The 16,581-nt window shown below is 45.5% G+C and overlaps 1 protein-coding gene across 6 annotated transcripts in view; it reads left to right on the top strand.

The window, feature by feature from the left end:
* Nucleotides 1–16,581, top strand: part of RNF220 (ring finger protein 220) — a 228,838-nt gene that overhangs the window by 200,505 nt on the left and 11,752 nt on the right. For 5 of the 6 annotated variants that reach the window (XM_075759605.1, XM_075759608.1, XM_075759607.1 and 2 more), the window contains 2 exons: nt 107–162; nt 1,879–1,957. In XM_075759605.1, the coding sequence (XP_075615720.1) occupies nt 107–162; nt 1,879–1,957 (135 nt within the window). Of the gene's footprint in view, nt 1–106; nt 163–1,878; nt 1,958–8,134; nt 8,256–16,581 lie in introns of those variants that run through there. The other variant, XM_075759609.1, reaches the window with a different exon arrangement.

Below are 16,581 nucleotides of genomic sequence, written 5' to 3'. Positions count from 1 at the left end.
TGGATAGAAGTATTGAGAGAGAAGTGATGGGTGGAAGGGGTGGCTTTTCCTGAGCAGCAAAATTTTCCACATTCAATCTTTAGCATTCTGCCCTTTTCTCTTTTAGTGGTGGCACACCCAGTACTCGAATAACACCGGAGTTTTCTAAATGGGCCAGTGACGGTGAGTGTTGAACTTGTAAATTATTAATTTGTATGCTACGGGAGGGCAGATAGATATTCCATATCTTCTGATTGCCAGTAATTAGGCAAACGGTAGTTACAAATGTTCTCACAGAGTACCAGCAGATATGTATGCATATACAATCATGCTATCTTTTTGAAACTTTACAGCACAATTAACTGTAGTCAGTGGCAGCCAGGGGAGTTCCCAAAAATGCAGCCTCCAGGGGTGTGGTGATAAGAGATAGGGGTTGGATTGACTTGCTGTTGTGTCACTAAAAGACAAACTGCTGTATCAGAGGGAGCCATCAGAGCTTGACTATGTGATGGTGGCATTCAGCCGCTGAGGGTTTAAACTATACAGGCACCTGTTGCTTGGGGGTTTTTCATCTGCTTTCTTATCACCTTCCCTTCTCTAAAAGGGTATGCTAGAGACTTGTGTCATGATCTGCTGGGTAGATCTTGTCCTTGTTGGCCTCTGCATGGCAAGAAGGGAACTGTAAGATCTATCCTACTTCGTGACCTGTAGTTGGAACTCCAGAGCAAACAAGCAAATGTGAAATTGTACCTTTGCGTGCATTATTTGAAAGCTCATAGCATTGGGGGGGTGTGTTAAACTAATTCAACTGCTGGATTTTTTTATTTAATGCCAGCAGCACTGGAAGTATAAGCAGCAACCTAGTGGAAATATGAGAATAATAAAACCTGGCATTTTCCAGCTGTAGATGCCAAATCCATTTCCAGAGCTGGGCAGTGCTGCTCCAGCTCCCTTAGGAAGGGAACTGAAGCTCAGCGACCTGAAGAGACTTGTCCCAATGATTTTGTTCCCTGTTCTGTTACTGTAATGCTTTGGGCATTTGCTTCCCAGCCTTTAAAGTACCTACAAGACACAACTGCTTGCCAGTGGCGGGGGGGGGGTGAGTGGAACCAGTTTTGCCAAGGGCATGATGATTAAATGGAGAGCATAGGATATCTATTGCAGGCATTTCCTTCTGTGGGATAGGCAATCACATTTATTTTCTGTGATGTAGGAGCACTCACTTCTAGGTGTGTTCAGCTTCAGTAACTACAGCCACAGAGGTGATGAGGAAGAAGCCATGATGGCACTTGCTGTGAGCTGTTTTCTTCATAACCTTTTACGTGTAGGTGCTGAACCTACAGCCCAGGGGCTGGCCCCAGGACAGTTCATCTCCTTCATCTCTGACTGGTATCTCACATCCCCTCCAGTGCTGGGAGGAGCCATGGGACTGCTGGTAGAGGAGAGCTATGAGCATATGGTTCTGTTGTACTAGTTACCTGGCGTATATTTTTTCTCCGTGTCTGAGGGGTCTCAGAAAAAGGAAGGGGCTGAGAGCAGGGTCTGGGCTGGGTGGATTTGCTCCAGGCTCCAGAAGTACACTTTGGCGTGACAGCTGCATCAGACCTTTCTGAATTAAATCCTAGCTTAAACAACTGGTACGTCTGCAAGGGTCAGTCAGTATGAAGTGGGGAGAGGATGAGGGTTGTATCTTCAGCCCCAAATCATAGAAACATGCTGTCCAGAGAGGGCCTCCCTGCTAGACAGGGACACATAGCATTTGTCTCCTCTCTCTTTCTGAGAATCAGCATGAAAATGACTCATCAGGGTCCTCTGCTTCTCAAACTGTAACTTGCTCAGACTATTTCATTGCAATGATCAAATGTTCTCTTACTAACTTGTCTGTTCTTCCCTCAACAGAAATGCCCTCAACGAGTAATGGTGAAAGCAGTAAACAGGAGACCATGCAGAAGACCTGTAAGAACAGTGACATTGAAAAGTGAGTGTAAAGTGGATGGCTTTCACTTTTCTTGTTTTAAGGAACCATAGCATCCCATCTGGTGTTCCCAGAAGCAGTGCTAGTCTGAGGGTAGGCATGTTTGAAGCTTTTACCACCAAGAAGGGAAGTTGTGCTCCAAATGAAGCCTGTACTTGGAGCTATTGGTGTCCTGACTTGCCACTGCTGTGTCCACAGAGGGACAGGTTTCTGCATGGGCAGGTACCCAGTGACAAGGAATTGAGTGCAGCTTCCGAAGGGCTTCTCCACTGCAAATTGCTTTCTTTTAAAATATGTAAATAGATGTATCCATGCTTTCCACCATATTCTAGTTACGGCGGGTTTTCAAATATGTTGTGTGGTGCATAACAGCCTAGACTAGAGCTGGGACGTTGAACGGGAGGTGAAGGTTCAAACCCACTTCAACCTGACAAAAGCAATTAACTTGTCAAACTGTGCTTTGACTTTTTTGATTCCCCCGCAAGATTTCTGCTATCAATGTGTCATGGGATCCTGCTTTTACTGGGGAAGTTACCTTATTGCTGCATCTTGGTTTTTGAGGGCAGTTCTTCACATGGTTTCTATTCTGTTTTCTCCATGGTACCCATATGTTCTACCCTCCATCTCTCCAGCAAAAGAGAATCCCAGCAGCCCCATAACTTGGCAGAAGCCTCACTGAGAGAATTTCCTTTCCCTTAAGATCCAGATTTCACCTTTGTATGGTTGCTAATAGAAATGATGTCTCAGTTCCTGAGGTTTTTTTTACCTGCAGCCCTTCAAGTTGATTCAGAAGTTTAAGTCCCAGTGTTTGAATATACAGTAGTGCAGGGGCTCCAGGCCATCTGCTTTCCTGTCCCTTTCTGCTCTCTGGATATCTTGCAGCCTGGTTCGGGATAGAAACAAATGGTTTTATCTGCACTGTGCATTTGAGTAACAACCTCTCTCCTCAGCCTCCTTCCACACACTGCTAGAGTGACTTACTGCTGAGGCAGATTTGACGATCCAAGCCTAAAACTACAGGCTCTTCACTGCTGCCATGGACTGCGTTAATAGGGGTGGGGCAGTGTTTTAAGTTGATTATTACCTGACATAAAATGTTGCCCCAAGATCAAGTGAGAGACAAAACTGCCTGAATGAGGTGGAAGCAACGAGATGTAATCGTGGGTTTTAAACAGATGGCATTTACATTTTGGAGATGAGGTCCATTGATAATTTGAGATGGGGAAGAAAATCAGGTGGTAGCGTTCAACTGACTTTCTATAAAGTTTGGCTTTTTTAATGTAGTTTGTTCTCCTCCTGCCCCTGGTCCTGACTTGAGAGGTTGTGTCCCTGGCACATTTCAGGATCTCTGACAGTTCAGGCAGCCTGGCAAAGCATATGTTCACAGTCAGGGGTTAACTGGAGAGACTCCCTGCTGCAGAGGAAAGTTTAACACTGCTCCGCTGTCTCGGCACTTTACAAGGCTTTTTTTATTAGCCTGTCCCAAACGTGGGCTGTCTGCTGGTCAGTGCCTCTCGGTGAGCAGACTTTGGCCAAGGACCAGTGAGTTTAGGAGCTCGCAGGTTAGTGCAGAAGCATCTTTGTCCTTAGAGTGAGCTGACCGTTGCGTGCTGTCTTGGTGGCAGAGACTCAAGGATGCACACATCCCTTCTGCCCTGATCTGTCAGCCTCCGGCTCAGCTGCTGCTTGGCTTCCCTTTGGGCCTCCTGCCTGTCAGCCCAGCAGGCCTCCACCCTCCCAGATCCACTCCTATTGAAAATCTTTAAACTGCAGGAGCTGAAAGGATTTGACATTTTCCAGAACACTTGAGCTCAAGTGATAAAATTGACATAGCTTTAATAATCTGATCAAAGAGGCTTTAGCTAGCACCTTTTGAAGGATCCCAGAATCCTTTCCAAACAATGCTCATGCTAACACCGCTGTGAAGCGGGAAGAGTGTGTGTGTGTGTGCATGTGTGCATGCATATGTATGCGTGCACACCTTGCTCTGCGATAACCTTGCCCCGCTAAAGCTTCAGTTCTGCAGAAGGTGCAAAAAGTCACCAAAACCCAATAGAAATTACAGGAAAAGCCTTAAGTGTCTTGCAGAGTCTTTCCAATAATGTTGATTTTTTTTTTTTTTAAAGTAGCAGGGAGAGCTTTTTATTTAAGGTGCTTTATTTCACCAAGGTTCAAAAAGCAAAATGGTGTTTCAGGTGGAGAATTCCTAGTTGCTTTTTTTTTTCTCCTCTCCTTTCCTTTAAGATTCGTGCGTGATAAATAGTTTCTGTCCTGCCATTTAAGGAGTCTGAATGCTCTATGTGCTTGTCTGTGTAGAGGGGTTCTGTTAAATTAATTGATAACAGGGATCAGAGCTAGAAGCCTACAGAAAAGGAGGGGGCAGGGTTTCATACTGTCTGGCTGCTTCCCACTCCACTGCTGAGCCATGATATATGGCGACCCAGCCCAACAGGCTAAATTGATTCATCTCTAGTTCCTGTTTCTTAATCTGGAGCTAAATTGGTTTCATTTTTCTTGTTTTGGGTGGCGCTTACAGGAAGTTTTTGGCAGCATCACTTTACTCCATTGTTTGTAACTTTAATTTTTGCCTTTAAATCTGAGCGTTATTGATTGGCATGTTAAACCCTCTGTAGCATCTGATTAGCATTTTTAAAAGTGTCCAGAAGCACATGGCTTACCACCTGTGTCAGCTGTGCTCTCTGTTTAGAGCAGCGGCTAATAGAGTTAGCAGCGATCCACGTATTGATCCTTCTCTCATACGAATGACGTTCCTTCCCCCTCCCCTCTTCCAAAAATAAGTCCAGACAAGGAGAGTGATGTGGTTTTGTTTGGTTGGGTTTTAATCTGTTAATACAGTACAGCAAGTGGTTATCTTTTTGGCATACAGCTGAAGCTCTTTGCTTGAGCAAGTTAATTTAATCTAAACTTAGTTTTTTGTTGAAAGTAGAATGACTAGATGAGGTTTGGGGTAGGTCTGTGTTTGTTACCCCGTTCCTTGTGCTGTGCCAGGTCATCGATAGCTTGAGCGGGTTCACCTTCTCTGCGTTGTGTTGCACTTCAGATGGCAGCCACAGGTAATGAGAGAGGTGGTACTTGGTTCCACCTCTCCTTCCCAGCACTGCGGGGTGTCTCAGCTTTTCTTATCTCGCCAATGTGAGGTGTCTGGGAGAGACACCCTGGGGTGCTGAAGGCTGATGAGGAGAGGCAAAGGAGCATCGCCATGAAGGTGGTGGCTGGGGTCTTCAGCAGACGGGCTGAGCTCAGCTGGTGCGATGCTCCTTTGCCTCAACTCAAGGTGCAGCTTTGCTCAGAGAAAGCAACTGGCCCTTAATTGCTGATTCCTAACTGCCCACGCATCCTCCCCGACTCCTCCACCACGTTGTGCTCTCAGCTCGCAGAGAGCTGCAGAAAGCACCTTCCCAGCAAAAAGTCTTCCTCCCCCTCCCGAGATGCCGCCTGCGAGGGTCTGGTGCCATTTTGAAACCGAGGTTCCCCGGGGTTAAAAGCCAGCATCTTAATTCAGAGTGCCAATGTTCAATTTTGCTTTCTGCCACCAGACTAGATTGCAGGCCAGCGAGAGAGTCTGGGTTAGTGGCCCACTGGGTCACCTCCCATTTGTTTTCCTCAATTTTGTGTTGTCATAAATTCATTCCAGCCCGTTGTGGTTGATCAGTTTATCTCCACCGGGGCAGGGAGCGCTCCGAGCATGATATATGGCACAGAGCATTGTAGCCAGCCTCTCCATGAATCACTCCAGCTGTTTGGTGTCAGCCCCAAAGCAAACAGGACCTGGCCGCTGAGCGTTGACTACGATGAGCTCAGTATGGGAAGAGACATGACGTATGAATGTTTATTTAATAATTCTCTAATATTTCCAACAGAGTGTGGCTGTGCCTTCTGGGGGGGGTGAAAGGAGGGGGGAAGTTGAAGAGGGAAACTCTAATCTGTTGGGGTGGGTCATAAATCAGGCAGACAACATCATTAATCAGGGATGGGACAGAAGTGGAAGGAGGTGGGACTGGAGCTGCCATCCTCGGTGGGAAGGGGGCTGTGCTCTTTTTTTTTGTAAAACAAATCTTGTTTCTGATTCCACTTGGCCCCAGCCGCGCTGCCCGCATAATAGCAAATCCGGACACAAGGCTGTTTAAGTGAGTATGCTACCTCCACTATAAACCTTGCGATACGAGCCTGCCAAGCATTAAATCCCTTTATAATTATCTTCTTTATATAACACTTCATGCTTATCATGCTTCATTGGATGAGACGCTCGTTGGGTTAAAAAGAGGGTTTTAGAGACAAAAAGCAATTGTATTTGTTTTATTTTTCCTGTCTCCTCTTTCCTCCTGTTCCCCCCTCCCCACCCCTTTCCAATCTGGCTGTCCAAAAGCATCAGCTCCAGAGGGGCTCTGGCGTGGCAGCACAGGAAGGAGCATCGGTTAAAATTAAGCAAAGTTTAGATTGGGATCCTTGTGCAAAGAGTCAGCATGTGAGAGCAGTCGGGGAGGTAGCAGTGTCTGTCACAGAGACTCTGCTCCCGGGCAGACGGGTCGAGATGGGAGCAGAGTGAGTGTGAAGCCAGAGGATTAGCAGAGGCCCGAAAGGCAAGGAGCCACGCTTAAGCTGGTGTGTCAGAGCGAAACAGAAGCTGTTGTGAATTCACACCAGAGGATAAGCGCTCCCCAGCCTTCCTCCATAGTGTCACACCATTAATAGGCTTTGGTGGGAGACGAGAACATCATATAGCAAAGACAGAATTAAAAAAAATGAATTAGTCATAAATGAACTAACCCTTTGTGCTCTGCTAAGAGAGAGCATGATGCTGCTGGTGGGTCCAGTCCTAGATCAGACATGTAAACTTGAGACAGGATCCAGGAAGCTGAACTGAAGCGTGGGATTGTCAAAGCCAGGCTGAGAAAGCGCTGCTTGACTGAGTGCTGCTTGTGTCCAGATTGTTATCTTTATCAGGTTTTAGTCCTTCCTTTCAGTAATTCATTAGTATGTAATATGTGCTTGCAATATATACTGGTGTTCAGCGTTGGAAGGGTGCGTGGGTAGATGCTCCATTTCTTTATGAAGTGCGACTTTGGCATTAATTCTTCCTCTAGGTTGTAGCGACGGAGAGCAGACTGCTGGGCTGCATTTCTTTATTCTGCTCCCTCTTTTAACTGTTTGGTAGAAATCGTGTGTGCCAACGATGGTCTCAAACATTATTACCGCTGCGCCAGCTGAAATTGTATCAGTGTCGTGGTTCATCACAGACTAGCGGTTAACGAAGCTCAGCGGGGCAGGCTGACTGTACGAGCTCAGACCCGCGGGGAAGGTGGTAGCTCTGTTTCGTGCAACTGTGTCCAGAGGTTTGGTCTAATTCTCGTACCTTGAGGCAGTTTTCTATAGATACATATTTGACATCTTCATGTATGGAAGGACTCTTCTGTCTGTTGAACCTGTGATGTTTTAGAGCTGAAGTGTCTGCAAACCCAAGGTGGCTGCCAGCTTCAGGGGCAGTAGCATCCCTGTCCTATAACTGGTGAAAAACCAAAACCCCAGGGAGGAATTTTATTCCTATGCTGGGGGCACAGTTTAGGCATGTTGCCCTTCGTGTCTCTTTGCCTGCCCCTTCTTTTCTTTTTTTCTTTTGTTTTTTTTTTTTTTCCTTAGTTTCAGAAATGCTGTTAACTTTAATTTGTGGAGTTGCTTCCTGGGAGTGAAAAATCGATGGGGGGCTATCGCAGTGTGAAATTCGACTGTCACTATTGAGCTATAGAGTTAGCAAGATGTCTTAGAAGGTAAAAAATAAATCGTGGCCCAGCAAGTGCTCAGCTGTGCTATTTCAAAGGGGATATGAGGCTGATGGTCCGTTAGAGGGTACTTCAGTTAGATGGATGATGATTCCCTGTGAAATATTGGAGTTATTCCATAGGTAAGAGAAACTTTAGCTTATAAAACACAAACAGCTGCCTTCTAGCAAACGAATTCTGCCCTTAGATGTGTGAGCAGCTTGTCAGAGAGAGGACTCATCCCTAAAATTAGCCTGTTGTGTTTAACAGTGTCTCTGATGGAGCATTGTAGATCCTGCTATGTTCCTTCTGAAAATATTTTGAGGATGTGACTGTTTATTCACATCCCTTACCTACACTGCAAGAATTAAGAGACAGGGACTGATTTTATTTTTTTTTTTAGGAAACGTTTGCATGGTGCCCAGATGCTCTCAAGAGAAAAGTAACAATTATTTTTACCTAGGCTGCATTCCCTGTTTGGATGGAAACGTTCCTTTGAAGAGCAGAAAAGGGATCATGTTGTGCCCCATCCACTGCCAGTTTGCTGTTGCCGTCATGCATCTGTTGAAGGGCAGCCCTGGCTGCACAAGCTGTCTGTGTGCTGGCGCTAATGGGCTACTGCTTTCTTTGGCACTTACTGACTATTGTGGCAGGACTCAGTAAGTGTTTGTCCTGTGCCAGCTGCTGTCTGACAACAGGATGATTGTAATTACAGCTCTTGGTAGTTTTATGCATTTCTTTGACTATAGTTAGTAAGTATAAATACGAAATAGAACCAAAAAAACCCCCCAGTTTGTATTAGTTCTCACTAAACCATGTCTGGGACAACTGTAGAGTCTGTAATTATTTCTCTTACACTTGCATGCACAGTTGCAATACGGCTGAGGGGAGCTTACTGCTGCAAGAAGGAGTTTTAAGCCGCATTTAGTTGGAGCTTGGTAAAGATTTCCCAGAGAATTTAATGACAGAAGAATTCATTATGCTTTCATACCTCCTCCGCCTCTATAACACACAACCCAGCACTGCCTTTACACCAGCAGTGTAATAGCGAGTAATGTAATTAACATAGTTTAATATCCATGCTGATTTTTTGCCCTCACTTCAGTGTCGATGCTTGTCCTAACCTTACTTGCTCCCCACCACTGCAGGCACTTTATCCTTTTTCTCCTTTCTTCCTTTTTGATAGTTTCTGCCCCAAAACCTGTTGTTTCCTACTCGGTTGCATAAGCATTCCTGCTCTTCCCTGAGATAGCCAGCTCATGACCTCTCCCTCTGCATTGCTGGTTTCCTCTTCCAGCTCTGGGACCACAGTTGGTTATGTGATACTAATGTGCCATGGCCTCCTTTAATAGCCTCATGTTTCTTTTTGAAGGCATGATTACCTTAAATGATGCTAATTCTGATCCTTTCTTTCCCCGTAAAGGAAACAGCAACAGTGTAAAAGTTCTAGGGCGGCAGCAGCAGTTGTAGGAAGCTGGCTGGAGGATGTGTTATCACGCTGCCCTTGTGTACCTCCAATCAGTGGTCATGAATGGAAGTTCTGGAAAGTATATCACCTCCATGGTAAAGCCCTTAAAAGGCTGCAGATGAATCCAAGTGCTGCTGTAGTAACATAGATATTTCCTGTTTATTTCAGCCGTTTGGATGCAGGCCATGGGAGTAGAAGGCATTTCGTTGTGCACAGGGCTGGCCGCAAGACGGCTGCTTTTCCAACTCCTGAACACCTTTCAGCCCTAGGAATTTGTTATTCCTCTTTCACTTCAGGGATATTTTATAATTTTGTGCCCTGATCATTGAACCAAAGCTACCAGTAATCCCAGAGCACCTCCAGGCCACAGTAAGATGACAGGTTACAGCTGCCATAATTCTTCCGGTAGAAAAATATACCTGCCTAGCTATACGTGGAGCTCGGTCATAATCCAAACATGTTTCCTTGTGGATGGAGGCAAGTTTCAGTAGGCTGGAACCTCTAACCCGTGTGCCTCAGTAGGGAGAGGAGCTGCCTTTTCCATTTCCACTGCCTGCCTTTTGTGGCCCTGGCTTGCATTAAGATAGAGACCATGATGCACCTTCATGCATCTGTTAGGAGTACAGTTAGGGTCACCAGGATGAGGGATACATTTGAAAAGTGAACTGAGATATTAACACATTAGATGTGCAGTTATTTCTATTTAAGAATTATGTTTAGAGAATCATTTCTAATTCAGTCTGTGCTGCCTCAACAAAACCTTGCTGCAGCAAAATACTCTTCCATAGCATGGCTTTTTAGTTTATCGCCAAAGCTGCTCCAGTAAAGCAATGGGATTGCATTTATTTTCTCTTTGGAACAGGGGACATAGTCTCTAAATCGAAATCAGAATGACCCATGCATTCTTTCTCCCAGCTTTCGTGTCGAACCATAATTGCTCAAATGGCACATTTAAAATTTTGGCGCAAGCTCAGACATTCACTAGCCGCCTTTTTAAATCAGTCCCAGTGGCCAGCGGATGCTGCGTAGCCCTACAAATGCATCTAAACATGCTGACTCTGAGGCTCCTTCCATTCTGAATGATCAGCGGTGCCATCTGTCTCTGTTTTGATTGGGGCTGGGCACATGTGTCCCAGCGAAACGCGGGCCAAAAAAAAGAGAGAGAGAAAGAGCCAGCGCCTGAATTTACTTCCCGCTTCTGTAAAGACATTGTTGGGTTCTGTGTTATAGAGGCGGAGGAGATATGAAAGCATAATGAATTCTTCTGTCATTAAATTCTTCGGGGAATCTTTACCCAAGTCCCTACTAAATGCGGCTTAAAACGCCTTCTTGCAGCGGTAAGCTCCCCTCAGTGGTATCGCGACGGTGCATGCAAGTGTAAGAGAAATAATTCCTCTGTGGGGAAGAAAAGAGACAACATTTTTGGTTTGCATCAAGATGAAATTAGTCAGAAGCAAACTCTGAATTTGGCAAGCAGATGCCAGTATTAACAAGTTGTGCAAGCAAGTATAAAATAGAGGCGCTCGTGACTGAGAGCGCCTCAGTGTCGTGTGTGTGCCCTTGCATGCACCCCGCTCCAAATTCACAACTTAGAACACGGAAATTAGAATGGGGAACATTGCATTATTCATAACTTGGCAACCAGAAGCCAGGGCTCTTTGCCAAAATAAACTATTCTCTATAATTACAGGTGAAGCAACATTCTTTAATATCTTACAATACAAAAACATACATTAATCAAGGAAAGAGGGCTTTTTTTTTTTTCCTAGAGGACAATAAATTAGCATCCTTGCCAATTTCCTCAATACATGTGACAATGTTTTACAGGATTATAAGTCAGCCTTTTTAAAGGAGGTTAGTCTAAAAACAAATAAACCAAATAAATGAGATTTTTAGCTAAGTAAAGGGGACAGCAGCTCCTAAAACCTTGATGTCTTGCCAGAAGATTGGCTTTTAGCACTCGTATTCTCACAGACCGAGGGTCTAAACTTTGCTTGGTGTGTTTTGACACGGCTCTATTGCAAACAGCTTTGCTGGGCAGTTTTCTTACTGCCAAGGATCTGGCCCCTTCTGCCATAGCCAGCTCATCCAGTGAAATAAAATCGCAGTGCATCGTGCCAGTCCAGTAGCCCACATGTTCCGGGGTGATTCGCAGTCAATCTGCCACCAGTGCTGGACACTGGACTTCTTTCAGAGACTTAGCATACTGACAATGCTCAAGTTGTGTTCGTTTCCTTTTAAAGCCACCTGTAACTTTTGTTTTAAAAAACTTACTTATCAATTTCAATGTTTTGCTTGTTAGTAGCAATCTTTTTTTTTCAGCTTTATGTTATGTTTTCGCACTCCAATAAGTGCAAAAGACCTTTGTGTCTGTGCATCTCCTACTAACTTTGCTATTGCTCACACCTGCCAAAATAAACTCCCCATATTATTAGCTGCAACACTTGCTGCAGGTGATGCTTGCTGAATTGAAATAGGGGGCAGATTCTTTTACCAGGTTGCAAACAAAAACAGATCTTGTCCCAGAGAAAACTTGTGGTTGTTTTTAGTTAGTGTTTGAAACTCAGATGAGGAGGGAGTTGTGTTGAAGACAGTGTGTGAGCGAGAGCAGTGACAGCATCATCATGCTCTGCTGTTCCGCAGTGCTCCAGTGTCACGGCAGCTATGCACAGCATGTTACAGGCTAATAAAACATGGTCTCTTCTCTGAAAAAGTTGCCCTCTCACCCAAACGTAAATTGGCTGAGAGAGAAGGCTTGCAGTTAAATGATCGTGCACTGATGTTTGGGTCATTTTTTGGATCATTTTATCAAGTCTTAAAGATTTGTGCCCCACAAAGTGAGGACTGCAGTAGGCCTTCTCTTCTGCAGCGTAGTAGTGGTTATGATAATTGTCATCTGCGGCCGTGGCTGGATATGGCCAGGAGCAATTTCTCTGCTCCTGGAATCTTACTTTAGCTTGACTCTGCCTTCAGAGAAAGCATCGACCAGTCTGTTTCTAATATTTATGATATGTAAGCTGCTAGTGACCTGACCTCTGGCCCTGGTGCAGAGAAGTGGTATGTATGTTCTGCTGGGATCAGGTTCTCCACCTTGGACAAGGGAAGATGAAGGCTTTGTTTAAAAATAAAGACATCGTGCTTGGGTTTGTCAGTGGTACTGTACATTTTCCCCTTTGCCGCTCTGTGTTTACAAGCGTACGAAAACAAAAATAAATGTATGAGGAAGAGAGAAGAAGGTCAGAATATCAAGTGTCAAAAGTAGCCCATGAAATTTTATTGGTGGTGCGTTTAATCAGTGCTAAGCGTTTTTTACAAGGTACATACAAACAGCGGAATTGTAAAAATTTATGGAATGCTGTGTACAGTGTGGCCATTTATGAAGAAAGGAAAATTTATATCCAGTTGAAATAAACCAAATGGGAATGTTTTATGGAGACTCCGCAACAGCAGGGTACATCAAGTAAGATCTGGGTAAGGGGAGGACGGGATATTCGCAGGGGCTTACTGATCTTTGAGATGTTTTTGTGCTTCATGGGGGCTTGCTGATCTTTGAGGTGTTTTTCTGCTTGTTCAACAGCTAATGGTTTGCATCTTTCTGTGGCTGTCAAATAGGCAGGATGCTGGATGCAGTGATGGTGTAGTGTTTTGGTTTTTTTCACTACAACGGAAAGGAAACACAAGTGAACAGCTGCTACTGGTATCTCTGGTACAAGGCTCTCGCTCTTGGGCTCGTTCCAGTCCAACAGTTTCTTGAGCAGCCCTTAATATCCAGCTGGGAAGGGTTAACTGAAGCCAATCACTTTGACATCAGCATTTTTTTGTTTCCTTTTTGGTCCAGTATTTTGTTGATGATAAAGCACAGACTTAGTCAATTGAGAGATTCCAGAGCTGCAGAATCAGAGATAATTTAATTAACGGAATTGCTTGTGATTGCCCACTGGGACAGCGGGTAGGAATTGCTCGATTTAATTTGGAGAAACAAAGATCACATGCATGCTAATGTTTGACAAATAACCAGTGTTTGGGTTAAAGTTTTTTTGCAAAGAGAGGGGCAGCCAATTCCCAGGAGAGAATTCCCAGGAGGTGATTGCTGACTAACAGCTCAGAGCTACAAATAGGTCCTTTTTCTTCTTCCATGGTATTTTTGTGCCCTTTTTCTGGCCTTTTACCTGAACAAAGCAAGGATTTGCTGAGAGGAAGAAAGTTTGTTCTTATTTTCAGTGCTCAGGGGAAAATGCTATGAACGGCAGAAAAACATACATTGGGCACAAAGACTGAAAACTCTCACATGCTGTCTGCCGGGTCTCATGGACTCGCTCCCTGCGGCACAGCATCCTCAACTGTGACTGCTGAGTTGTTGAAGACTTAACCACAAAGCCTGGAGAGAAGTGCAGGACTGAGCTTCCTCTGCGAGGAGCCCTTCCTTCATGTTTTTGCTTTTGTTTAAAGGTTCTTGCTCAGACTCCCCTGTTTGGGGCGGAGACGGAGGTCCGCAGTGAGTAGAGCATGGATGTGCCCTCTGGATACGTTCTCAGCCAGGGAGGGCAATGCAGGTATCGGCGAGGCTGCTCGCACCTGCGTGGTTGGAGAAGCACCGCCGCTGGGGCTCAAGGCATTGATCTTGGCAGCGGTTGTGCACAGCACATCTCTCCCGAGACTGATAAATGACGTTATCCAAACACGTCAAATCCGAGCGCTGAGGCGCAAAATTGTTAAAAGAGTCCTCCCACATCCAGTATGAGGTCAAGGCAAAGCGGGGAGAGCAGGGCTGTGGAAGCCAATTCCTTCTTCCCTGTAATTCCCTCTGCCTCCCTTGGCAGGGTAACTTGTACACAGCCTTACCCCATCCGTGGAGCCTGGCTTTCTGACCCTCGTTCCACCCCGGCATTACCCTGTAAAAATACTGCACAGGCTGCTCCCAGCTGTGTCCGGGCAAGTGCACACGAGGTGTGCACGCAAGAGGGAAGCCTGAGGGAGTTCCCAAGATTGCTGCTGCAGGAAGAGTTGCTCCTAAGCGATGCTTATCTTTAGGATACAAGCAGCAGGTTGACGGTAAAATGTCACTAAATGGAATGGCATGTGTCCCAAGTGTGCTGGCCACCACGGGAGCCAGACACATGGGAAGTGACTCTTGTCTTTATTCCATCCCTGGAGGTAGTTCCAGTTTCCTTTATTTACTAATGTTCTCCCTATTTCCCTTGACCTCATTTCCTCCAGCTTTTCGGAAGCAACCATGCAATTATCGCTCACTTTGGGTTGACCCTTGGCCACCACGTCCCTGGTTGCTGCTGCTCTGGGAGGCTTTCCTGAAATCTCAAGTGCAAAATACTCACTTATGGCCAAAATCTCTCTCTTGTGAGATAGGACTTGCATCTTCAGTGCTACGCTATGCGTCAGGATTTGTCCTGAGAGCACGCTTGGCAGGGAGAACGTGGAATTTAAAGTCTGTCACAGCTGAGCTTTGATCAGCGCTGGGAGATATTGCAGTGGCTAAAGCTCCCTCTCTTACCAATGCACCCCAGTCTTGTTAATAAATGTATATTTAACAATGTCTGGAGCGTATGAAGTGATAATAACTAAATCAATACCTCCCACATTGATTGTCCAGGATCCCTACAGCGTGACGCACGCAGCGGTGCGGTAATTTTCCAGCTAACTAGCACCCTGATCTACAGCCCTCCTATTGATTGGCCATTGTATCAGGCAGCCTCTGAGCATTATTGCTTATACCTCTATTCAGCCTCCTTTTCTGATTCATTCGTTTATTACTGGACAGGTGCGATTATCTCAGAGACTTTCCGAAATTGGCCGATGGGGGTCAGCCATTTAGACTTCTATAAACAAGCCATTTTCTATCTCCTCTAGTTGTTGCAGTGGCAAATTTTTCCTTCTCAAGCTTTGACTGTTATTGGGCTGGGACTGGGGATGAATTGGCCTTTGCTTGGATCTGCTCGAGTATTCCACTTTTCCCTTTCCTTGCTGAGTCGCCTGCCCTTCAGAGGAGGATGGGTAGCTCCACGGATAGTAAGGGGAGAAGTTAGCAAGCATTGAGATTCTGCTTGCCACCCGCTTTGGGCAGGAGCCACACTCCCTGCCTTTACACCTCCGGTGCCCTTAGCGTGCAGGAAGGAGGGATGGATTCCAGAAGGTCGAGTCCAACTGCAGCCTTCATCCAGCCTCAGCTTGCTGATGGGCCAGACTGGAAAGGAAACGATTTTCTCATCCCACAATAACCTTCAAGCTATAAATAAATAACTCTGTTTCTTCCTTGGACAAAACTAACACCTTTCTAGACTTTCTCTGAAAATGCTAACAGCTCTTCCTTGAGGGTGAGAACCCACACCGGGAGGTGATGATAATTTATACCAATGAGTACGAGCAAGTGGGTGTTTCACAGCGGGGAGTGCTCTCTCCTACTGAAGCTCTTTTGGTTTGCTCCAGAGAATATTTATTGATACCAAGACTTGAATCCACAGTGTCCCTGTCCCCAGACAGTCCTCACACACCAGGCTATCACGGGACACATGTATTTCTTTGCCTTTTTTGCAATTTTAAAATTGTTACCATTTCCTAGTAACTGTCACTTGCAATGAGTCTCCTTCTGATGAAGGTCTCTCCTTGGTTAGCTCGTGCAGAGAGTGTCTGATCTGTACAAAGGTAGGAGTGAAGTTGGAGGAGCTTTATAACACTGGTACTTAACCACATGCACTCCTGCAGCTCCAGTTTCTTCTGAAGTGTCATAATTAGAAAAATCACTCAAGATCTTTTCGACTAGCTCTGTTTCCATAGCCTCGGGAAAAGCAGCAGAATCACCTTGTGGGAGATACCTCAGGTCCCTCCCTGCGTGCCGGCGACAAGTGACTAATGAACAAAGGAGCAAGTGTGTGCATGCAGCAGGAGTGCTGAGATGGCAGCTCACTTTATTGGTTGTAGTAATTCCACTAGACCCGTGTTTCAGCCACTTGTTGATGAATCATCCTCTAAAAAGGTGGAACACGCAGGTGCCACTGTGGGTTATTGTGATTGATGCAGCTTCTGGTGGCGAGGTACTCTTCAGGTTCTTCTGAGCTGGAGTCTGCTTGGACAGGCCTGAAATTCACTGACATAGGTGAAAATTGCTGGTTTGGTTTGTTTTTTCACAAGAATGAAAGCCTCAATGTCGATGCAATGCTCTAAACCTTTTCTGGGGAATGCTTGAGGGCCCCTCCCTATGTCTGCACTGTGTAGAAATCGGATTTTGCAGCATGCTGGAGCGACACATCCTTGTCTATAATGCTCCCTGCATCTCATTTGCTAAGCATTGCTGTCTGCCCTTGCTTTTAGGTTGGCAAGTTGCTCTTTTCACTAGCCTCGCAGAACCATGAAAATACACTTGCCTGCCC

Source organism: Balearica regulorum, chromosome 8 (genome assembly GCF_011004875.1).
Source record: "Balearica regulorum gibbericeps isolate bBalReg1 chromosome 8, bBalReg1.pri, whole genome shotgun sequence".
Taxonomy (NCBI): Eukaryota; Metazoa; Chordata; class Aves; order Gruiformes; family Gruidae; genus Balearica; species Balearica regulorum.
The sequence above is the reverse complement of the archived record's forward strand: the minus strand, read 5'-3'. Positions and strand labels throughout refer to the sequence as shown.